Here is a 21,225-nt window from a genome sequence, read left to right as displayed (position 1 = left end):
GTACGTTCTTTTTATACTTATTTTCAGAACTTTGCACGTTTCATTTTACTATCTTGTACAAGATTATAGTAATCTGGTCATTAAGCAAGCCACGGTGTCCCGTTCATATATCTAGTCAAAAATTCGATACCGCACCGATTTTCCGTACGAAAAAAAACTATACCACGATACCCCATAAAAATCAAGGGTCTTACACTCCACGTTGCCTTACGAAGAATTGATACCCTAGGGTCCACTGACAGTCCGGTCCTAATTCTCTAACGCGATACCCCATGATACCTTCTCGGTAGTGAAACCCCACGATACCCTATAGGAAGTGATACCCTCGGTCTCAGTTCTCTCTGATACCCTATGGCCCACTAACAGTCCGGTCCTAATTCTCTCACCGCGATACCCTACGATACCCCACGATACCTCCCCGGTCCCAGTTCTCTCACACAGCATAGAATCAGTGAAACCCCATGATACCCTATGGGAAGTGATACCCTCGGTCTCAGTTCTCTCATTTAAACTACTACTTCAGCTTTCCCATACCTGAGGTGAAAAGATTGGAATGTTTTTCCAACAGCGCTTTGACACTTCGATCACCGCTCCGAATGGTGTGTACAGCTGCTGGTGACTGGTTGACAGAGGGTAGAATGTAGAGTTGCGAGTATAGCCACTTCCGGCCACAAAGATTTTGTCCCTCCCCTTTTACTATAACGAGTGGGAGGTTATCCTCACGAGCGCCAAATTTGATATGTACTTTGGCTTGGCCAATGATGTCTATGGGGTGTCCGGTGTAGGATTGGAGTCGACGTGAGAAAGGGTAAATCGCGGAATGTTCGTATAATATTTGAAAATCTCGTTCGCGAATCATTGTGTACCCGATCCATTGTCAATCTCGAAAGACACATTGTGTCCGCTAACTTTTAGTCGTATTTTATCGGGAGGCGGAACCTCTTCGTCAGAAGCGTGGATATTCTGGACCGAGGTCGTGTTTACGTCCTTCGTGGCTGGTGTACCGATGTCGGCGGTTCTTCCGGCGTCGCTAATGTGATAGACGTCGGCCTCGTACTCGTCATTGTAGCCCGATTTGTCTTTCGGAGTTTCGTCTATGTTGTTCGATTGATTTCCCCGCTTTGGTGGTACCTTTTTTTGCTCGTTAGCATTGCCTGGAGGGCTGAGGCACGCTTTCGCAATGTGACCTTTGCGGTCACATTTATGACACTTGGTATCCTTGAAGGGACAGGCGTTAGCTTTGTGTTGGTCGCTTTTTTTCATCGGAGACATCGGCTGTAATCAGGAATGATTTTTCCGTCTTCCTTGCCTCTGGAGTCGTGAGGTCGTGACCCTGAACGTCCATTGCCAGGATTATTAGAGGTGTAGTTGGACCGTCCTCGATTAGGCCTGTTGTCGGTGTTTTGCGAACGTATGCGATTTACTAGCGTCTGCTTTAATTTCTTTATCCTCATTTTTAATTTCACCAAGGTTGCGTTTGGAGTTTTCCATTGCGAGGAGTATCGCGGTGGCTCTAGTGAGCGTGATTGCTGTTTTCTCATCTTCCTCGGCTATCAATTTCTGCTGCATGGCGGGTTCGTTTATTCCAAAGATGATTTTATCCACAATCATCTCGTCCCGGTTAGTGAATTTGCAGTTTATCGATAGGGCTTGAAGATCGGCAATGTACGCCTCCACCGACTCTCCTTCGGCGCGGTTGCGGCGGTAAAAACGCAGGCGCGCGATGCATCGAAGCGGTACCGGGTTGAAGTGCGTGGATAACGCCACCACGAGTTCGGCGTACGTTTTCGAGTCCATGGTGTCGGGGCGCAAACGATTGGGTAATAACGTGTAAGTCGCCAGACCTAGCGCGGTTTGTAAAATTGCCTTCTTTTTGGCGGGAGCGGTGATGTCATTATGCCGTGAAATAAGCGACTCAGTTTTATTGTCGAAAACGTTCAAGTGTCCAAACAATGCCATTTTGACCGGTGCTGCGTCGTCTGTCATGGAATATTCTCACACTGGCTGAACGATTTGCGAACTCACGATAATCGGAGGAATTTCGCGAATATTTGTCACACGTTGTTTTCTTTTCGTATAATAGTAAATTTATTTACCCGATGGAAGCGGATTCACGTATCCGGATTCTTGTTCCACGTGGTTGAAGACAATGGTGTTTTGCTGCGTTAAGCCTTGTCGGCGCCCTTTTGTTTGATCGCTGGATATCTTCTAAAAGTCAGATGTTTTCTTGAACCTTTTTCTCTTTAGTGTTGACATACCATATCCGTCGCCATTTTGTTGTGTCCATAAATGATAATACTCGATATAAAAGATTATATTTAATTCGGGAAAGTTTACATGCTAGTGCTCAGTATGGAGCCAGGAACAAGAATATGGTCGCCGGTCTCGCGGGAAACTAGCTAGCTTATCTCGCTAGTTAGGTGGCGCCCTCTACATTATTGTATGGGGTCTTAGGGTTTTAATATAAAAATGTGTGGGTGTAACCGAGCCTATTGGGGCGTGACACTACGTGGGCGTATGACTTTTGACGGACGATTGCTCGTGCCTCTCTGAAGGAGACATCCTCTGTGCGGCGGACTTGTAATACTTTCTGCTCCCGTTTCAGAGAAGGGCACTCTGAAGACTTGGAGCTGTGGGCGCCTTTACAGTTGACACAATATGCCGTCGCTTCACACCTCTGAGTAGGATCATAGACGTGATCCTTTCCGCATGTGGCGCAGATCTCGTATGCCACCTGGGTTCTGCAAACCGAAGCAATGTGCCCGTAGTGCCGGCACTTGTAACACTATAGTGGGCGAGGGGTGTAATCTAGAACCCCAAAAGCCATGCCATACATGAAGATTTTCCTCGGAATGGATTCCTTGGTAAAACCGATGAGAAAAGTATTGGAACGGCCACCAAGACGGCGGACCGACTTGACCGCCTGCTGCCTGGAGTGTAAGGCCTCCTCTATATCCGCTTTGGTAATGTCCGTTGGGACATGAATAGTCCGCCGTAAAGCCACTTCCGATGCAGTCTGGGATCCCACCACTCCAAATTTGAAATCTCAGAAAGCGGTCGCTGATTTGATAGCCGCAGCCTGCTCCTCTGTTTTCGGGAAGACCAGCAGGTCCCCCTGTGGGAGGGGCTGAAAAGTGACCCTTTCGCCGAAAGCACCAACGGTATACAAGTGATATTGTTTTGTACCCAGGCTTGATAATTTCGCACCTTCTAAAGACGGATTCAGACGGGGGGGGACCGGTGAGGTGGTGCCCCGGGCGCCGAGAAGTCCTGAAAGTCGCGGTAGGGGGGGGGGGGGACGTACGTAGGAATGTTCCCCGACACTCGGTGAATGTGAACGCTTGGCTTGGTTGATCGGCCGGCCGCGGCGATCCACGGTGATGTAGCCGGATCATCTACCCATACGGAAACGTAGCTCAAGCTAAAACTTTAACCTAAGCCTATAGCGCCGTCTTACGGCATATATGTGAGTACATATAGTTTCGTCTGCTTGACGTATGAAATAACAAGTAGTAACGGGTTTTTCTTTGGTTTAGTAGTGGAAACTGATTTTAATTAGTGGAGGAAGCTAAATGTTTGGTTTTTGTGGCAAAATATTGTTATATCTAATTAAACAATATATATTTACCAATATTTGTCTCTTTTTTACTTTATTAAATATCATTATAGTTGTGTTTTATGAAATAACAAGTAGTAACGGGTTTTTCTTTGGTTTAGTAGTGGAAACTGATTTTAATTAGTGGAGGAAGCTAAATGTTTGGTTTTTGTGACAAAATATTGTTATATCTAATTAAACAATATATATTTACCAATATTTGTCTCTTTTTTACTTTAGTAAAAATCATTATAGTTGTGTTTTTGGGAAATTAAATTAAACGCTTTTCCCTGTTTCATTGTAAAAACTATAAAAACACGTGGCGTGCCAACAACTAGCAGACGATAATATTTTCTTAAGTTCAAACTATTTCCGCTAGATGTTCAGTTCAATGGCTTAACGTTGCTCAGCCTACCTACCCAGTCTACCCCATAATTTCCTAACCATAATTTCCATCCTCCTAGGTTAACCTATGAGCAAAAGATATGTGTAACTATGGTTTGAGCGCCCCTAGCGGAATATTATTTTTGGAATAGTTTTTGCATTGAATCCAATATAAAAACGAGCGTGGCACTGATCTCGTACAGTTTATAGGGGGAAAATCCTTGCTCACGGAAATTCAACGAATGGGTTGGCCGCTGTAGCGCGAGAGATCAAAGTTGGCCGTGGGCCAACTAAGCGATCGCCTTGAGCGCAGACCTCAGGGGCCGCAGAATTTAAATTTTGTACATATGGACGGTAGATAAACGGCTTGTTTACGTGTATTTTTTAAACCTTATTTACGGTGTGCAATAACTGGTTGCTTTACCGGGGAGTCGGGCTTCGGCTCTTGTAACCCATAAGGGCGGTGCCACACTGGGATATGTTGATATCGTTTTCCTGGACTTCCGAAAGGCCTTCGACTCAGTTCCCCACGAACTCCTCAAAACTAAACTCCACTCTTACGGTATCAAAGGGCATACCCTTAACTGGATTTCTGCATACTTAGAAGGCAGAAAATTCGGATTGGTTGTTCCCGGAGCCCAGTCGGAGTGGTATCCTGCGTCGTCGGGTGTTCCTCAGGGGTCTGTCCTTGGATCATTGTTGTTAATAATAATAATAATAATAATAATAATAATAATCAGCTAGGCTAATACATCAATGATCTTGGCGACAACGTGGTCTCAACCCTACGTCTTTGCGGATGATGTTGCTCTCTCTCTCGGGCAATTTTCACTAACCAAGACGGTGCCACACCCCAATCTGACCTTTCTAAAATTGAGGATTGGAGCGCGACTTGGATGCTACCGCTCAACTCCAAGAAGTGCACATTCCTATCGCTCCACAACCACCTCTCCCACGCCACAGTTTACTTTCTGGGCGGTGAGCCCCTCAAGCAGGTCACGTCCCACAAATATTTAGGAGTGACCTTAACGCCTACCCTCGAGTGGAACACTCACATTGGCCACATAACGTCTCGGGCTGCGCGTTCCTTAGGACTTGTAAGGTGCCACTTTTCGCACTGCTCATTCACCACGAAAACCTTAGGTATAACTAAGTACGTTCTGCCTACCCTCGAATACTGCTTCGCAGTCTGGTCCCCAAACTCCACCAGCAGTAATCATGAAATCGAAACCATCCAGCGGCGGGCTGCTAGGTTCGCCTCTAGCGTTGGGTTCTCCTAGAGTTTCAGTATCACCCACGTACTAGACAACCTCAAGTGGACATCCCTAGCCACTAGAAGGCGTCTGTGGGGCACTTACACCTCTGTCCAAAACTATATCGTCGTGGTCCCGCCCCCCAAGAGGCATCCGAAATGCCACGTACATTCTTCCGGGTTTTCGTCTCACAACGCGAAAGCACTCCTTCCGGCCGTCCTCTGTCCGCGACTGCAACTCCCTCCCTGAACACCTGAAGGTCCTCCCACAGCGTGCTCAGTTTCGGAAAGCACTCGCTGCGTACTTTGAAGTGCACGACTAAAATCCCCCTGTCTTGACGTGATGGGTCTATGACCCTTTGTTAAGCCAAAATTGAACTAAAGAACTAAAGAACTTAGCTGTGGTCAAATGGTCCTTTATCCACCTCCAACTTATGTCAGGTAGGGGCCGGAAACTGAGTTTCAGCTCTTAGTAACGTAGAGCTTCCAGGCATCCTGCTGTGGGGCGGTGGGTGTCCGCCGTATGAGGCGCAGTGACCCTTTTTCCCAGCCTTTGGAGCCACACCGGGATCTCTGGTGCCAGCTGTGCCGGGTTACGTGGGCTGCAGTGTGCACGTCATTCTTTTTTATGAGCCTTTACTGAAGGGCTGGGCTACGTACGTAGGGTGTTGGCGTGCGGTGCTAGAGCATCCGCTCTCTATCCCACAGCTGTGCGCGAAGTGGAACTGTGGAAGCTGGTTGCCCCATTGCTGTGTCTTTCGGCGGGATGAGTGGATTGCGTCGAGGGTGAGACCATCAGTAGTAGGGCTCTACTGCCCATCACTGTTTTGTCACCTGCCCGGGCTTAGGGCATAATTATGAGACCACCGGTGTAGTAGGCCGTCATGATACGCTTGGAGCACCGGTATACAAATATCTGACAACATGGGAATTCCTTGAAAAATAAATATTAATGTTAAACACCAATAGGCGCTTAAATAAAACATCTTCAAGTAAATCGCCAAAAAGTAATATTTCTGAGAGCGCTATATAAACGGTAACACGCAGGTCCTGTCTCTCTGAAATATTACTTCTTTACAATTTCCTATAATATAAGGCGAGTAAAAAATTAAATTTATATGGGAGACCAATAAGAAACTGATAAAAAAAAGTAAAAGCGCGCTTAATTTGAAAAAATAAAAGCACATCATTTTACGTGCGAACAATATTTATTGGGTATAAAAAAACAGCACAAGCTTTAGCTTGCTATATAACATTATATTATTTAACATTTAACAATATTTTAAATAAATATATGTAGTGGAGTATTTGATTTTTAAAGAGACGCTGCCAAAAATGTTCTGCGTGACTTTCAGGTATCAAAATTGAAAAATAAGCATGAATTTTGAATATGGTGTTGAAGGAGTTTGAATTAAGAGTAAAGGAGTAAAGTTTCAAGCTTTCTTTCAAGGTCCCTCGCATTTGCTTTTCATAAAGCTATGCCACAGCATTAAATTTCTTCCATTAAAGCTTCTTACTCTTCTACTACATACTATTCATATTCTACGATGATTTTAAATGCAAGATATTGTGTAATTATTTGAGCATTTCAGATCTTTTCGCATAAATCCAAGCTTATCCATCAAAGTAGCAGACTAGCTTTTAAATTAACTTCTATAAAATATTTAATAATTCTACAAAAATAAAATTAACAACAGCTGGCTGCCTTTAAATTAATTCTATAAACAAAAACAACGTAAAAGTCTAAAATTTCACTACAACATTTCAAAGGGTGGTGTGAGGGGTCGTAAGTTGACCGAAACATCATCAAAGTGTAACTTTGTAAATTCAACCCCTCCACAGCTCTCCCTCAAAAATCCCTTTAAAACAATTTTAAAAATTAAGGAAGTAACAAAATCCTTTTCTAAAAATTGTTCGATTTAACTTCTATGATATAAATTTGAACTTTTTAATGAAAAAAATTATGATTTAATGAAAAATTTAACGAGGTATTCGGTCCCTAAGATATTCAAGTATATGGGGTGTTCCTTTAGCTAAAACTGCAGGACGAGGACATCGAAATGGATTTCCCTCTAGCTGCAAAGACCTTCGAAAAAAGTCAATTTGTTCAAGACCACATAAAAAAAAATATTTCCTTTTCTAATATTACGTACCTTAGCTGCTTGAGGTTCCCCAGTTCGGGTGGAATGATCAAAATGTCATTGTTGGTTAGATCAAGAGTAGCTATCATTCGTAAATCAGATAAAGAATCTATCTCCAAAGAATTGATGCTATTGTCATTAGCGAACAATATCTCCAGCTTCAGAAAGTTGTATATCACTTTGGGGAGAGTTTTAAACCTGAAACCAGTAAAAAAATTTCCTTAAATAGTAAACTTTAACAAAAAGGATTAAAAAATACTTATTGCAAGAGATGGTCAATTCCCTTAAATTTTGGGCTGAAGAAAGTTCCATTGGCAAGTCTTCTAGCTGATTATTTCTAGATAAACGTTCAATTGTCTTCATAAAAATTTTAAAATTTGGTAGAGAAAAAACTTTAAAAATGTACCTTAAGTCAAGAAAAACCAGATTTGTGGCTAAAGTGGCACATTCAGGACGAAAACTACTTATTCTGTTAAAAGTCATTTTTAATTCTGAAATTTGAGGCATCAATGGGTCTAATCTACGTTTCAAAAACAGGGGCAATAAAGAAATTAATAAATTATTTTCAGTAAATTTCATCAGACATCGAATTACGTTTCAGGCATGTCTGTGAAGGCATTTTTGCTCAAATCTACGACGTCAATTTCCACTTCCACACATAATTCAACCAGCTTTTGAGGCAAACTTCGAATTCCCCGATTACTAAAAAGTGCCAATAAAACATTTTAATTAGGGATGTGCGAGTATTAATTTTACGTTTTCAAGTCGAGTATCGAGTATTAAAAATTTTGTTCTTTGTAAATTTTATCGAGTTTATCAAGTATCCTATCAACACCTGTTTTTAACTTAATTATCGAGGACCAATATTTAAACTAGCCTTTGGCTAATTTTTGATATCCTCAATAAATATGCTTTTATTATTATTATTATTGTAGGGCCTTTGCAAAAATTGGCCTATGGATTACTCGAAAAGCTAAGCCTAAGATTCGAAAAAATTTCAAGGTTTTTTTTTATAAGACTTTTTGCATATCGAGTAGAGCTCTCACAATTGCCTTATTTTAATCCTTTTTATTGTTTTTAATGAAATACTCACCAAATTTCCAGTGCACGCGCATTCCTCAAACTGTATTTATCATAAGCCCTCAACAGTTCGGCTTCAGTAGGAACATTCTGCCCGTTCATATCCAAACGCTTAGAGCTGGGGCTATCATCATCCATTCTGCTTTTCAACCATTTTAGAAGTTGAACTGTTCCACGCTGGAAAAAGAAAAAGCTTTTAAATTGGAGAATTATATTACTTGGGGTAGATTCACTATGGCTTATCTTTGTGATTTTTTATTTTTATGATGGGTAATCCCATTTTCCTAATTTTTATCAATGAAAAACCTATTTTATACTTAGTGTTGGCCGATATCGTGATTTAACCAATTCCGATATCAATGTTCAAAATATACCGATACCGATTAATTTACCAATATTGGAGATTGGGGAAATAATTACTACTACCATAAGTAATATAATACAAATTAGTATGACACTCCATATTCTCACAAAGCTAAGTTCTTTAATGATAGTCTGTTTCGCCAATAACCATATAAATCATTACGTGGCTAAGGACCTACAAGGCAATTGACTATCGAATTTACGATCATAATAATTAGTTATTATCAAATTTGAGACTTGAACCCATTTTCGCTCATATTTATAGCCAACAAACTAATTTGGAAGTAATTTCGCCAGTAAAGAGAGAAATAAAGGGAAAGTTTTCAGTTACGTGACTTCCAATAACGCAACCTCTCTTCGACAGACTATTATTAACCAAAATCGTTCAGTGTCATATTATTATTATAAACATATTATTATTATTATTATTATAATTATAAATACATTATTAATATAATAAATATATTATTATTATTAATATAATAAATATATTATTATTATTAATATAATAAATATATTATTATTATTAATATAATAAATATATTATTATTATTAATATAATAAATATATTATTATTATTAATATAATAAATATATTATTATTATTAATATAATAAATATATTATTATTATTAATATAATAAATATATTATTATTATTAATATAATAAATATATTATTATTATTAATATAATAAATATATTATTATTAATATAATAAATATATTATTATTATTAATATAATAAATATATTATTATTATTAATATAATAAATATATTATTAATATAATAAATATATTATTATTAATATAATAAATATATTATTATTATTAATATAATAAATATATTATTATTATTAATATAATAAATATATTATTATTATTAATATAATAAATATATTATTATTATTAATATAATAAATATATTATTATTATTAATATAATAAATATATTATTATTATTAATATAATAAATATATTATTATTATAAATAAATTATTATTATTATTATAATAAATACATTAACAGAAAACGCGGTCGCAAATATAAAAGGTTAGTAGCGCCTTCATCCTTATTTTTAAGAAAATGGGGTTAAAAATATCAGGAAAAAATAGGTAAAGGGTAAAATTGTGATTTCAGTAACCGATACCGATATTGGTTTCAGCCCATCACCATTTATAACACAATAGGAAAGCTTATTTTCCAGATGCCATCAATAGAAAACAGAATATGAAAAGGAACCTGGCGAAGGAGCCCTTACTTTCCCCATGCATCATTGTGTACAGCTTATCTTGATAATTTTATGGGAAAAAGCTTATCTACCCAAAAATTATAATACTTGTAAAATATCCCTCCTGATGGCCTTTAAAGGGTTTCCCTCTAAAAGCAATGATTTCAAATGTGGTAAGGTTGAAATTGAGTAAGGCAAACTGGCTAAGTTGTTATTTGTGATGTCAAGTCGTTCGAGGTTCCTAATATTGACAATATCATCCGGAATATCACTCAATTTATTATCTCTCAGATCAAGCACTCGAACATTAAACAAACATTCGCAGAATCTTGGAGTTATTGAGGAAATGCAATTGTTTCCCAGTTGAAGTTCCTGCCGTAACAGAATATTTTTTAAAATAAATAAGAAGTAAATAATTTCTATAATTTTAACCTTTAAGGCAGGATATTCGTGTGTATCCGGAAAGTTTTCAATTTTGTTATGACGCAAATAAAGTTGTTCTAAGTACGGACAAAGACCCAAATCCTCCGTTAATTCTGTTAAACAATTATTGGATAAATCTAAACATCTCAAACCTAAGGAATTAAAGTAGAAATTAAAATTAGTTTCCAAATGGTATTTTTTTTCCAATAATTTACCACTCATGCTCGATATCTCATTGGGAATATATTGAATCTGATTATTGGACAAATTAAAAAATTTTGCTCGACTGACAAATCCTATTGTATTGGGAAGCATTGTCAAATTATTATTCGACAAATTCTAGAAACCGAAAAAAATACGTAAATTAACATTACTTTTATTATTTTTCATATCATATTATATAGTTACAAGTTCTTCAAGGCCGCTTAAGTTTCCAATATCGTCATTAATATCCGTAAGCTGATTATAGCCTGCTAGTAATATCTTTAAGTCGGTCAGTTTAAAAATGCAATCTGGCAACTCCTTAAGTCTGTTACGGCTATGAAATTAAAGCATTATATGTTAAAATAAAGCTATAATAACTGGGATAAGCATGCAAAATTGTAAATAAAATTGGGAAGATTTTGAGAAAAGAAACCACCTGAGATCAAGCTTAGTAAGACATTTTAGTTCACCGAGAGAATCTGGCAAAGCTGTTATTTGATTATCATGAAGCTAAAAAATTAATGATAATAAATTTTTAGATTTTAAAATCTTCTCAATATATGTCTACTCACATCAAGAACAGTTAAGGAAACTAAGTTTTCAATATCACCAGGAATTGTAGAGAGTTTGTTAGAAGCTAATATAAGTTTGGTTAAATCCACATAGTCCCACCACCGTTCAGGATCTTCCTCCTCATTAAGAGGCGAATCAAAAGAGACTGTCATTAATTTGCCTTTACTATTAGATGGCTGACTTAATGCAGAATTCATGTCCCAGACGATATCAGGAACTAATTAAGGGTTACGTATCAGATTTACTGAAGCTCCGCTGGTTGGTGGAAAACATTCAATCTTACCCTCTATTAATCCTTTGTTTGAAAGATTTAAATAGCCTGTCAATCGAGCTTGTTTAATAGTAGTTGGAGGTAGTCCTTTTGGTTTCTCTTGTTTTTGAAAGCAAGCACCAAAGTTCCCAGAATTGCGAAAGCTTCCAGAACGATCCAAAGGACTGTGCAAAGAACGTGGTCTAGATCTTGATTTACAAGGCGTTCCTATTTTGGTTGAGAGACAAGTTTAACGATAAACAAAGAGTTTGCCATGGAGCCACAAATACACTATAATTAGTGATACCTTGATTCTCATTAGCACCATCGGGTGAATGTGATGTTGATTGAGAACGTGCCAATCCATTTTTAGTATTACCATCAGAAAAGCTTTTCCTTAAATATGATCTTCTAGTAGGTATACCACTTGCTCGTGAATTATTATTTGACATGTTTCACTGCTGTATTCCTCACTTCACCTTTTTCCTCTCAGGTTTCACATTCAACTACATGGCTATTTGAGATTAACAAAACTTCATAGCATTGATAATTTTTACTTCTTAAAGAAAATTTTAGGTTTTTAGAGTAGTCTGAAAAATCACCAAAAAATGTAAACAACTCCGGTCGATCAATTTTCAAAAGAAGCCATTGACCTTATCTTCACTGTTGCCAGTCGGAAGGGTTCGGATCGAAGTTATCGTAGGGAGTTTCGATTTGAAAATAAAAGATTCTGACCTCCTTGAGCCAGCAGCAGCTGCGTTCATAGAGCAGCGTTACTGCTGAAAACTTCATTAAGACCGTATTTTGCATGTGTTATTATTTTATTCCTCTGTTTAATTAGTAATAAGCTTTCCTAAGCTTAGTAGCTTTTATCTTTCGTAATAAAATATATACAATCCCATAATAATAATCGTAATAATTATGTAGTACCAACGTTCTGACTGTATGGCAGCTCTGCTTTTCTTTTCTTTTAAATAGTAGCACTAAAGTAGAATTATGGTAGTATTAAAAATTAACCTCTGTTCATTATTATTGGCTGTTAGCATGCTGTTAGATTAGATTTGGTACAAATAACTCAATTTGGTACAAATAACTCAATAAGGTTCATTTGGGTGCAAGTTCCGTGAACGACGTGACCTGTGAACTGTAAAAAAATTGTAGTTTTTTTAATTGTTCCATTCCGTAGGTTATTCTTAAATTAAGTCACCTAAGAGCTTTGACTTAGGTATATTATAGCCTACGATGTCTATTTTAAGCGTAAGTAATGGTAAAGAAGTATCTAATGATTTTAGCCTCAGGCCTGGGCGTTATAAGTATTAAAAATCACAGGATAGAAAAGCTTGTTTTCATGTTAAAAAAATTACAGAGGTAAAACTGAGTAACTGTATACCTTTTTACAGTGACTAGCTTCACTCAAGCTGGATAACGTAAAAGATGTTTCAGGACCAGCCGGATTTGGTTGGGATCTCACGGAACAAACACAGGCAAAAGCTAAATCAGAACTTAACGAAGTTCCCGAAAAGCGTGCTATTTCTATCAGAGAAATTAAACTCTTGATAACAAGCCGCCCAGATATATGTAATTATTCGTTTAAGTTTTTAATAATTTTCAAAAAAATGTATTTCTAACTGATACACTTTTCTTTGAACAAGGTTTCTTAAGAACAGATGATGCATTTATTTTACGTTTCCTCAGAGCTCGAAAATTTGATATCACATCCGCATTTAACTTATATTGTCAATATTTTCAATACAGACAAAAAAATAGGACACTTTTTAAAGCGTAAGAATTGAATGGTAAAAAAGCAAACTAAATTACCGTTAATTATCCTCTTTAGCTTTCAAGCATCCGAAATAGGAATTAAACAAGCTTTGCTCGATGGCTTTCCTGGTGTATTACCCCAACCTGATCATTATGGGCGTAGAATTTTAATAATTTTCACGGCAAATTGGGACCACTGGCGTTATGGAATGGTTTCTATCTATAGAGCCCTATTATTATCTCTGGAAAGATTGGTTGGTATCCTTTGAAAAAAATTTAAGATATGTGAAACTTACCCTAAATTACATCATTTAAGCTAGAAGATGAAGACACCCAGGTTAATGGCTTCATAATTATTGTTGACTGGACAGAATTTAGCTTCAAACAATCTTCCCAATTAAATCCTAAACTGCTCAAACTAATCATTGAAGGCTTGCAAGATTGTTTTCCAGCCAGATTTTCTGGAATTCATTTTATAAATCAGCCGTGGTATGTTGAGGCAGCTTTAACAGTGATGAAACCATTTCTAAAAGAGAAAACAAAAGAAAAAGTAAATACAATCTTATCGTCGTTTTTGGACATAAGCTCAACGAAAATCTAAATATATTTTTAGATATTTATGCATGGGAACAACTTGACCAATTTACATTTGCATATACATCGAGAAATCTTACCAGCTGAATTAGGTGGTTCAGGTCCTCCTTACAATAATGCATTTTGGGCTAAGCAGTTAATAGGTGATGAAACATTCAGCTACAGTGACAAACAAATATTTTGGCCTCTACATAATGAAGAACCTCGTTCGAATTCTTCTCCTTTAAGGTGCTTTATCTTAAATTAAACTGATATTTACTTTAGTTATAAAATTGTTTTTAATGTTAGAGCTCCAAGATCTGAAACATGCCCAGTAAGACTTCATAGAGGCACCAGCGAACTTGGACGCCCATCTTGTACAGAACTAGACGAAGATTTCTTTATGTCAGAATAATATCTTAAAAATGAGGCTACTTAATTTATGTTTTGCTTAATTTATATACTGTTTTGTTAATGAATTAACTTATCAAAGATTATTTATTTTTATACGCAATATTTTAACTTATTTCAAATATATTTTTTAATTGGATAAAAACATGGATGTTCTATAATGTTTAATTGTTTATCTTATTAAAATGGCTTTAAATTTAAAATGATTAAAAACAATTAAGGGTGAAAAAATGTTCTAGTATTCATTGTAAATTTTTTTCTTCTAAGCTACGCCTTGTGACCACACTGTGATGTTTTAGTGATCTTTCTAATTATTTTTTTAACGTAATTTACCCAATCCAAAACAAAAATTACTTTAGGAAAATTGGGGACAGTGCTTCTGTACTCGGTTAAATACAAAATTCACTACCATGTAATTTCAATCAGTTTAAAATAAAGATCCTAGAACTAGAATTGAAGATGGACTTTTTTTATCTTGACAAAATACTAATTACGTAAATTCCATTAGTTCACAATATATATACAATATATTTTTTTCATCACATTACATTTTTTTCAGAAACCGCAAATAATCCTATCATTAAGTACTTTTTCATTTTAAATTTTGTTCATCACGCAATTTGGAACTAAAACCTTTCATATATACACATTTGTCTCCAAATTCGTAATCAAGCATCACCGTTTCCAAAGCCTATCATATAACCATAAAAAAACCTATATTTATTATCTATACACAATTTTTATTAATATTTCTAAATCTAAAATGATTCTAATTATTAAATATTTTTAAATAAAAGGAGTTATGAATAACAAAGTTATATCCCCAACACAGACCTACATTTCAATCACCCACTTTCTAAAAAAAGTAGGTCTGGAGAAAACCACCAAAAGGCACTTTTTTTTATAAATGTTCCACAAAAAATTTTGTATATAGTTCTTTCATGCTACCTAAGCTAATTTAATAAAAAAAAAGAACACACTTTAAATAAATTTAAAAAATATATACCACTATGAAACATGTATTTGTAGGGCACACAAAAATCAAAATTGATCATAAACAACCTTTAAAAATTAGTATTTGGAATACACGTTAAACACATGCATTTCTCGAAGGGATAGATAAGGAAGGAATCAAAATCATCACTTTTTTTTAAATTAATCTTGTAGCAAAGGCAGGCCATGCAGATTAATAAAGGAACGAAATGGAGTCATAGTTGTCTTAATAATCAAAGAACTCGCTGGAAAATGGAAATGACAAAAAGTTTTTTTTTAAGTATAATCTTTGTAAAGATTTAAAAAAATCATGCTAGAAAAAAAGGTTTGTAAAGCAAAATGTGGCAGAATGTTATAATAGATAATTATCTTTAAACCATTAGAAAGCGTAATTATTAAGAAATTCACCTAGTGGCTACTCCTGGAAGATTTAAACGTTTTGATGTAGCTTGTCGTTGTCTAGATAAGAATGTTTGAGGTTGAGGTGATATCTGACGTAATCGCTCTTCGGCTGTTTTACGTTGAAGTTGAGCACTCTTTATCGCGTATAAGGAAAAATATTTGTTATATATGTAAATTCCGTGATTTATTATTCTTACCATATTGTAAAAAGCCGAAGTGACAAGTTGGGATTCGTACTCTCTCATTGCTGCTTCTTTCTGCGATTCTCGCTAATTGTGACGTAATTTAGTAAGAATGGTGTTAAACACAGATTATAATCTGTAACATACCTCAAGGGTGGCAATTATTTTATCCTTCTCGTGTAGCTGGTTTTTGAGCACCATAATATCAGGACTCTGTTCTGAATCCAATATTTTAGCAATCTATAAGCCAAAAGTAAAAACGGTTAGAACAAAATATATTGGTGACTTAATGTCAAGAAGAAAACTTACGTTTTGAGCTTTATCCAAGCACAATTTGTACTTGTCATTCTTCTCTTTGAGCTGCTTAATATCGTCTTCTTTCTTGCTAAGATGCTCTTGTAATACTGTTAATTTTTGGTCTGAAAATACAGGATCACAACAATATGGTGGATCTTCCTCAGTTTTCGTTATATATTGTCAAAATACCTTTGGTTTGAATATCTAGCTCAGCCTGATCGAGGGATGATTTCTTCCTATCCAATTCTGTTTCAGCTTCTTCAAACTTCCTAGCTAGCATTCCCATCTGTTTTCGCAACTCGGCTCCAACGCTGCTGCTACTAGCTGCCTGATTTTCCTGGAAGTCCTGAATGTTTCCTTCCAATTCCATAATGCGTTGGTTTGCCAGTCTGTTTTCAGATTCAAACTCACTAAGTCTAGATTTTGTATCATCCAAAAGAGCTTGCAAGAAAGTGACTTGTTGCTCATCAGCTGTGTTTTGTTTCAGCTTCAGTATATTATTTTCATGCTGAAGTCTTATCAGCTTCTCCCTGTTAAAAATTTAAGCTTAAAATTCTAGAATTCTAAGAAAACCTAAACAATAAAATTTTAAATACTTAATTTCGGGACTGACAGCATCGAGAATTTCAGCATCGGATATTATACCTTCGGGCCTTTTAGACCCATTTTCTTGCATCTCTTCATTAGCTTAAAATGAAAATAAAATTAACAATGAAAATAAAGGTTTAAAATGAAATTATAATACCAATTTGCACTTGCATGCACTTCAACTCTTCAATAGTTTCTTTCATCGAATTCCTTTCACTAATTAGTCTCTAAACGTGGATTTAAAATGAAAAACCTTTAATTTTAAAAGCCTCAACTAGTGTTTTCAGTTAAATAGAGAACTTCATAAACTGTTGGATTTTGCTATTATAAAACACAAGAATCTGCTTAGCAGATGAAAATCTAGCAATTTATGAGCTTCTTGAGTTGGTTAACTAACGTCTTTCTCTTTGTGCAGGGAATCTAACTTCTCCGCCAAACGTTTAGCTTCAAATTGACTTTTGTCAGCTCTTCGTGTTTCTTCGAATAATTTACTACTAAGTTCTTGAGACTGTTTCTTAAAGACATCCATTTGGGATTTCAATAATGATAACTTCTTAATTTCCTGTTTGAAAAAAATAAAATAAATACCAGAAGAAAATTGCAGAAATTGAACGCTCATTTGAGTTATTACACATACTTCTTCTAGTTCCATATTTCTTTCGACGTACGAAGTATTTGTATCCTCCAGTTTCTTAATTTGCCGTTTTAAATCACTTTGATCCACTAAATCGAAACATTAGTAATGTACAACGTTATTGTTCAGCTTCAATAACTTTTGAGGAAAAACAACTCACTCAATTTTTTCTTATAAGATTCAATTGTTGATTCATAGCCCTCCTAAAAATTTAGTTGTTAACAGACCAGAAGTAAGTAATATTTCAACTAAACATGATAAATATAACTCACAACTTTGTCAGCTTTATGCCTCAAAACATCAAGTTCATCTTTCATGGTACGCATTGTTTCATTGAATTTTGATAGCTCTTCATTTTTAGATTGTAAATCTGTTACTTCCTTCTCTAACAATTCTGCTTTCCCTTTAAATTCGTCTCTCACTGTTTCAAGATTAAAAACTTCATCTTGTAGTATATTAAGCTTATGTTGCATTTGCTGAAACCTCCGCCCAGCAATGGTACTCGGATCTTCTAGGCTTTCAATGTGATTAAGCCTCTCGTTTAATTTATCATTTTCAGAAACAAGCAGATTCTTTTCTTCTTGTAAAATATTGACTTGCATGTCGAGTTCGTGGCATCTAGCTGTAACTTGCTCCCTCGCATCATTTGCTATGCGTAATTCGTGTGTGGTTCTTTTCAGTTGCTCATTTAGCTCTAAGAATGAATCTGGAGCAATGGCTGTAGGAACTTCAGTCATTATAAGCTGTTTATTAAAAAAAATATTTTTTAAGTAAAAAGATTGTAAATATTTATACATAATATTCACTTCTTGAATAGCATTCATAACAACTTGCTGCACATTTTCTTCTAGACCCATGATTGCTTCAATATAGACCTGCTTTTTGGCGCAATTTACGGCACAGCCTAATATCAGTTGTAAAAGCCGAGCAAGTTGAGTGGGGTCTTCTTTTTCAGCAATTTCATTGATATTGGGTATTTGAAATTCCATAATTTGTTGGCCTAAAACTTCCATGTTGTAGTCTAATACCCCTTTGAGAACCTTTTTCAGATTGCTTTGCTGAGGTGTGAAAATGAATAATATAAAATGAATTACTGAAATAAGTAATAGAAAGCTTACTCGAAGTCTCCAATTATCAGGAGAAGCTGTTTTCAATTTGGATAACCATATTGGATTGAAATAATCCGGTGCACTACAAACAAACTATGTAGTTCATAAAATGTTATAATAATGAATACATATAAAAGATATACATCTGAGAAAGAATCTGAGCAAGAGCAACACCGTCACAAATTTCCGCAGCTGTGGTATGAGGTGCTTCAACTTTAAATGTTTTAACCTAAAACGTAAATTCATAAAAAGTAGGTAAACAATAAGAACACCTACTACAAAATACAGGTAAATAAAAACGAGAAGCCTTGGTTTACCCAAGTAATTAGGCTGTCAGCAATTCCTTCCATTTCTACAATTTAATAGGTATCAATAAAATTTATTTGGTTGTTAGTTTATGGTGGCATAATCAAAATTATTATTATAGTTTAGACTATTTTTAAAACTAAATAAATGCCAAAAATATCCCTATCCGTCAAGCTTCGCTACATTCCGATGACGACTGAACTGAGGCACAGCCAACTTAGATTCTATTCTAATCCCACTAGTGCAAGTAGCAGTGAATCTAAGTTGGCCGTGCTAGCTTTTGAATCGTGTTATCATATGTAACATATTTGCTTATAAGTATGCCACTTAGCTCTATTTCTTCACCACGGCCAACTTCGATCACGCGTACCGCGCTTTAGCGGCCCCGTAAATCGCCTCGCATCTAATGTTAATTTGCGTCTATGAATAATCCCGATAGGGGCGCTACATACGACCAAAAACCTACTATCGCCAAAGGCAGGGAATACAAGCGAAATCGCGGAAAAATGTTTTTTCTTCGGTTTTCCACTTTCCTATTTAGAAAAAACAAGGTATAGTAAGTTAAACTATCTTTTCGCAATATATTTATGTATAATTCATAATTTAAAAAAATATTACCTTATAAATATTAAATTAAGAAAAAGAGACGCGTTTTTTACGCGAAGGCGCCATATTAGAACACGTAGAGGTGTTTAGAGCGTTTTGACGCGTAAATAATGTATCTCTTAAAATTTATAAATCTTTAATAATAACAAATCGTTATTAATAGTATGTATATATAGTATTTTCTGTAAATCTAATTAGTTTTAAGAGTAAGAATCTTAAAACTAATATAATTGAAGTTAAAAGATGGAACTAAATAGGTAAAGATTTCAAGGAGGATGATTTCTGGAAAAATTTCAGTCAGATAAAATTACAAACGGGCCCTTTCTAAATATAAAATATTATTCTAGGTTTAAAAAGATGAAAGCTTAAAACTTGTTGAAACCCAAAATTATAATTTATTGCGCTTATAATATATTTTAACTTAATATTATTTAATAAAAAATGTTAAAATAATATATTTACCCTGAAGTTACAGTGATCTTCTTTTCACTTTTTGTTTTATTTATTTATTTACTTGTGTTTCAAGTATTAACAGTGGTTTAGTCGAGCCACGGCCAACTTTGATTTCGCGCTGCCGCGCTATAGCGGCCATAACAATCGCCGTGTTTTTGCAAAATAAGATTTTCCCGCCAGGGAGAAGTAGCGCTAGAACTCCTCACATATTTTCTCTTTTTATTGGCGCCATAGATATATACTGTCTATGTTGGCGCCTTCCAGTGCAATCATAGACAGTATATATCCCTAAGGATTTTGTAATGGTTCATTGAGGCAGCACTTCCTTATTTACGAGAATCAGCAAGAATTAGCGAAAATATTGAAGCTCCCGTGTTGCCGAAACTTACCAGGTGTCCAATTTTGCATTGCAATTTTAATGTCCCTCATGCCTCGATATCTGCCAAATTTATCTGTGACAAAATAATACCAACCGTAGTTTATAACATAACTAGGACAATTTGATTTGAGAAAGTAAAGGAACTAGTTTACAAACCTCAATTGAGAAAACTTCTGAAAATGTAAAGGTCTTTCATCTTCATTATGGATTTTCATATTTTGATCACCATACACCAGTGATACTTCATTGTTTTCCAGGATTCTTTCATATCTACCATTCATAATTACCAGTTTTCATTCATATCTACCAGTATTCATATTTACCAGTGTTCATTTATATCTACGAGTATTCATATAATCATATTTACCAGTGTTCATTCATATCTACGAGTATTCATATAATCATATTTACCAGCGTTCATTCTATTCTACCAGTATTCATACTTTTTTTTACCAATGTTCATTCGTGTTTTCGTTCATTATCACTATTATTCCAACTATATATGTCTCTAAAATTTTATGAAAAAATGCAATTATTAACTTTTACGTCAAACAAATTATTTCATAAAAATATTAAAAGTATTTTTTATGCTCATTACACTAAAATTTTAGTTGCATCACTTTAAATATCAGTTTAATTGTTTATCTACTTGCCATAAAATAGTTTAAAATCCAAACTAAAACGTTTGATGAAAAATTCCACATGTCGGTTTGTTTACATTCCATTCTAAACACGTGATTTTCATTGGCGCCTGAGCGGGCCGGTGGCACTTTTGGAAATAGTCGATCCTGGCGGGAAAAATGAATTAGAAAATTTTGAAAAGGGTTGTAAATCATGGAAAAAGGTTTACTCTACCTCTGACATCGACGAATATATCGAATAGTTTTCAATAAATTCCTTAAAGTAACGAAAAACCATAATCGTTCCATTCGATTCTATGCTAATAGTTAGGTCCGGAGGTGGCTTCAGCGCCTCCGTAGCGGCAAAGAACGAATTTCGCTATTTTTGATCTTTTGGGTAGGCCGCCTGGTGTGAGCGTAG

The 21,225-nt window shown here is 35.6% G+C and overlaps 3 protein-coding genes across 6 annotated transcripts; 1 reads left to right on the top strand and 2 right to left on the bottom strand.

Annotated features, from left to right (window-relative positions):
• Positions 1 to 7,163: 7,163 nt before the first annotated feature.
• On the bottom strand, positions 7,164 to 12,205 carry LOC149942689 (leucine-rich repeat-containing protein 40-like). Of its 2 annotated transcripts, XM_090178490.1 has the most exons (15): positions 12,144 to 12,205; positions 11,798 to 12,080; positions 11,524 to 11,718; positions 11,240 to 11,457; positions 11,104 to 11,177; positions 10,872 to 11,001; positions 10,679 to 10,802; positions 10,473 to 10,615; positions 10,149 to 10,412; positions 8,466 to 8,629; positions 7,967 to 8,074; positions 7,779 to 7,892; positions 7,632 to 7,709; positions 7,385 to 7,570; positions 7,164 to 7,317 (listed from the first exon to the last, which is right to left on the bottom strand). In XM_090178490.1, exons 2-15 carry the CDS (start codon positions 11,940 to 11,942, stop codon positions 7,212 to 7,214), a joined length of 2,049 nt encoding a protein of 682 aa, XP_090034616.1. In that variant the 5' UTR covers positions 11,943 to 12,080; positions 12,144 to 12,205; the 3' UTR covers positions 7,164 to 7,211. The 2 variants fall into 2 exon arrangements, with proteins under 2 accessions (XP_090034616.1, XP_090034617.1); XM_090178491.1 differs by lacking the exons at positions 10,149 to 10,412; positions 12,144 to 12,205 and having other exon boundaries at positions 11,798 to 12,132.
• A 688-nt stretch (positions 12,206 to 12,893) lies between these two features.
• Positions 12,894 to 14,682, top strand: LOC149942688 (clavesin-2-like; the record flags this gene model as incomplete). Its single annotated transcript, XM_090179506.1, has 6 exons — positions 12,894 to 13,068; positions 13,143 to 13,272; positions 13,328 to 13,505; positions 13,568 to 13,801; positions 13,865 to 14,073; positions 14,134 to 14,682. Coding segments are annotated over 6 exons (1,032 nt in total), but the record flags the coding sequence as incomplete, so codon positions are not given.
• Positions 14,367 to 19,176, bottom strand: LOC149942687 (protein Hook homolog 3-like). Of its 3 annotated transcripts, none has more exons than XM_090177022.1 (16): positions 18,758 to 19,176; positions 18,584 to 18,669; positions 18,450 to 18,522; positions 18,138 to 18,389; positions 17,604 to 18,074; positions 17,492 to 17,534; positions 17,335 to 17,420; positions 17,095 to 17,259; positions 16,855 to 16,924; positions 16,706 to 16,796; positions 16,299 to 16,639; positions 16,122 to 16,231; positions 15,960 to 16,052; positions 15,828 to 15,899; positions 15,637 to 15,764; positions 14,367 to 15,188 (listed from the first exon to the last, which is right to left on the bottom strand). In XM_090177022.1, the coding sequence occupies exons 1-16, from the start codon at positions 18,788 to 18,790 to the stop codon at positions 15,137 to 15,139; spliced, it is 2,166 nt and encodes a 721-aa protein (XP_090033148.1). In that variant the 5' UTR covers positions 18,791 to 19,176; the 3' UTR covers positions 14,367 to 15,136. The 3 variants fall into 3 exon arrangements, with proteins under 3 accessions (XP_090033148.1, XP_090033150.1, XP_090033149.1); XM_090177024.1 differs by having other exon boundaries at positions 14,368 to 14,926; positions 18,758 to 19,175; XM_090177023.1 differs by lacking the exon at positions 14,367 to 15,188 and adding an exon at positions 15,219 to 15,473 and having other exon boundaries at positions 18,758 to 19,175.
• Positions 19,177 to 21,225: the final 2,049 nt, after the last annotated feature.

The sequence above is a fragment of the Leiobunum rupestre genome, chromosome 6 (genome assembly GCF_980474605.1).
Source record: "Leiobunum rupestre chromosome 6, qqLeiRupe1.1.hap1, whole genome shotgun sequence".
Classification (NCBI taxonomy): Eukaryota; Metazoa; Arthropoda; class Arachnida; order Opiliones; family Sclerosomatidae; genus Leiobunum; species Leiobunum rupestre.
The sequence above is the reverse complement of the archived record's forward strand: the minus strand, read 5'-3'. Positions and strand labels throughout refer to the sequence as shown.

Coding starts and splice junctions, on each gene's coding strand:
- LOC149942689 (XM_090178490.1), bottom strand. CDS start 11,942: ATGTCAAATAATAATTCACGAGCAAGTGGTATACCTACTAGAAGATCA. Junction 10,803..10,871: donor TAAGCGGCCTTGAAGAACTT/GTAACTATATAA, acceptor TTCGGTTTCTAG/AATTTGTCGAATAATAATTT. Junction 7,710..7,778: donor CTGGTTTTTCTTGACTTAAG/GTACATTTTTAA, acceptor ACGTTTATCTAG/AAATAATCAGCTAGAAGACT.
- LOC149942687 (XM_090177022.1), bottom strand. CDS start 18,790: ATGGAAGGAATTGCTGACAGCCTAATTACTTGG. Junction 18,075..18,137: donor TTATGAATGCTATTCAAGAA/GTGAATATTATG, acceptor TTTAATAAACAG/CTTATAATGACTGAAGTTCC. Junction 17,421..17,491: donor ATCTTATAAGAAAAAATTGA/GTGAGTTGTTTT, acceptor GTTTCGATTTAG/TGGATCAAAGTGATTTAAAA.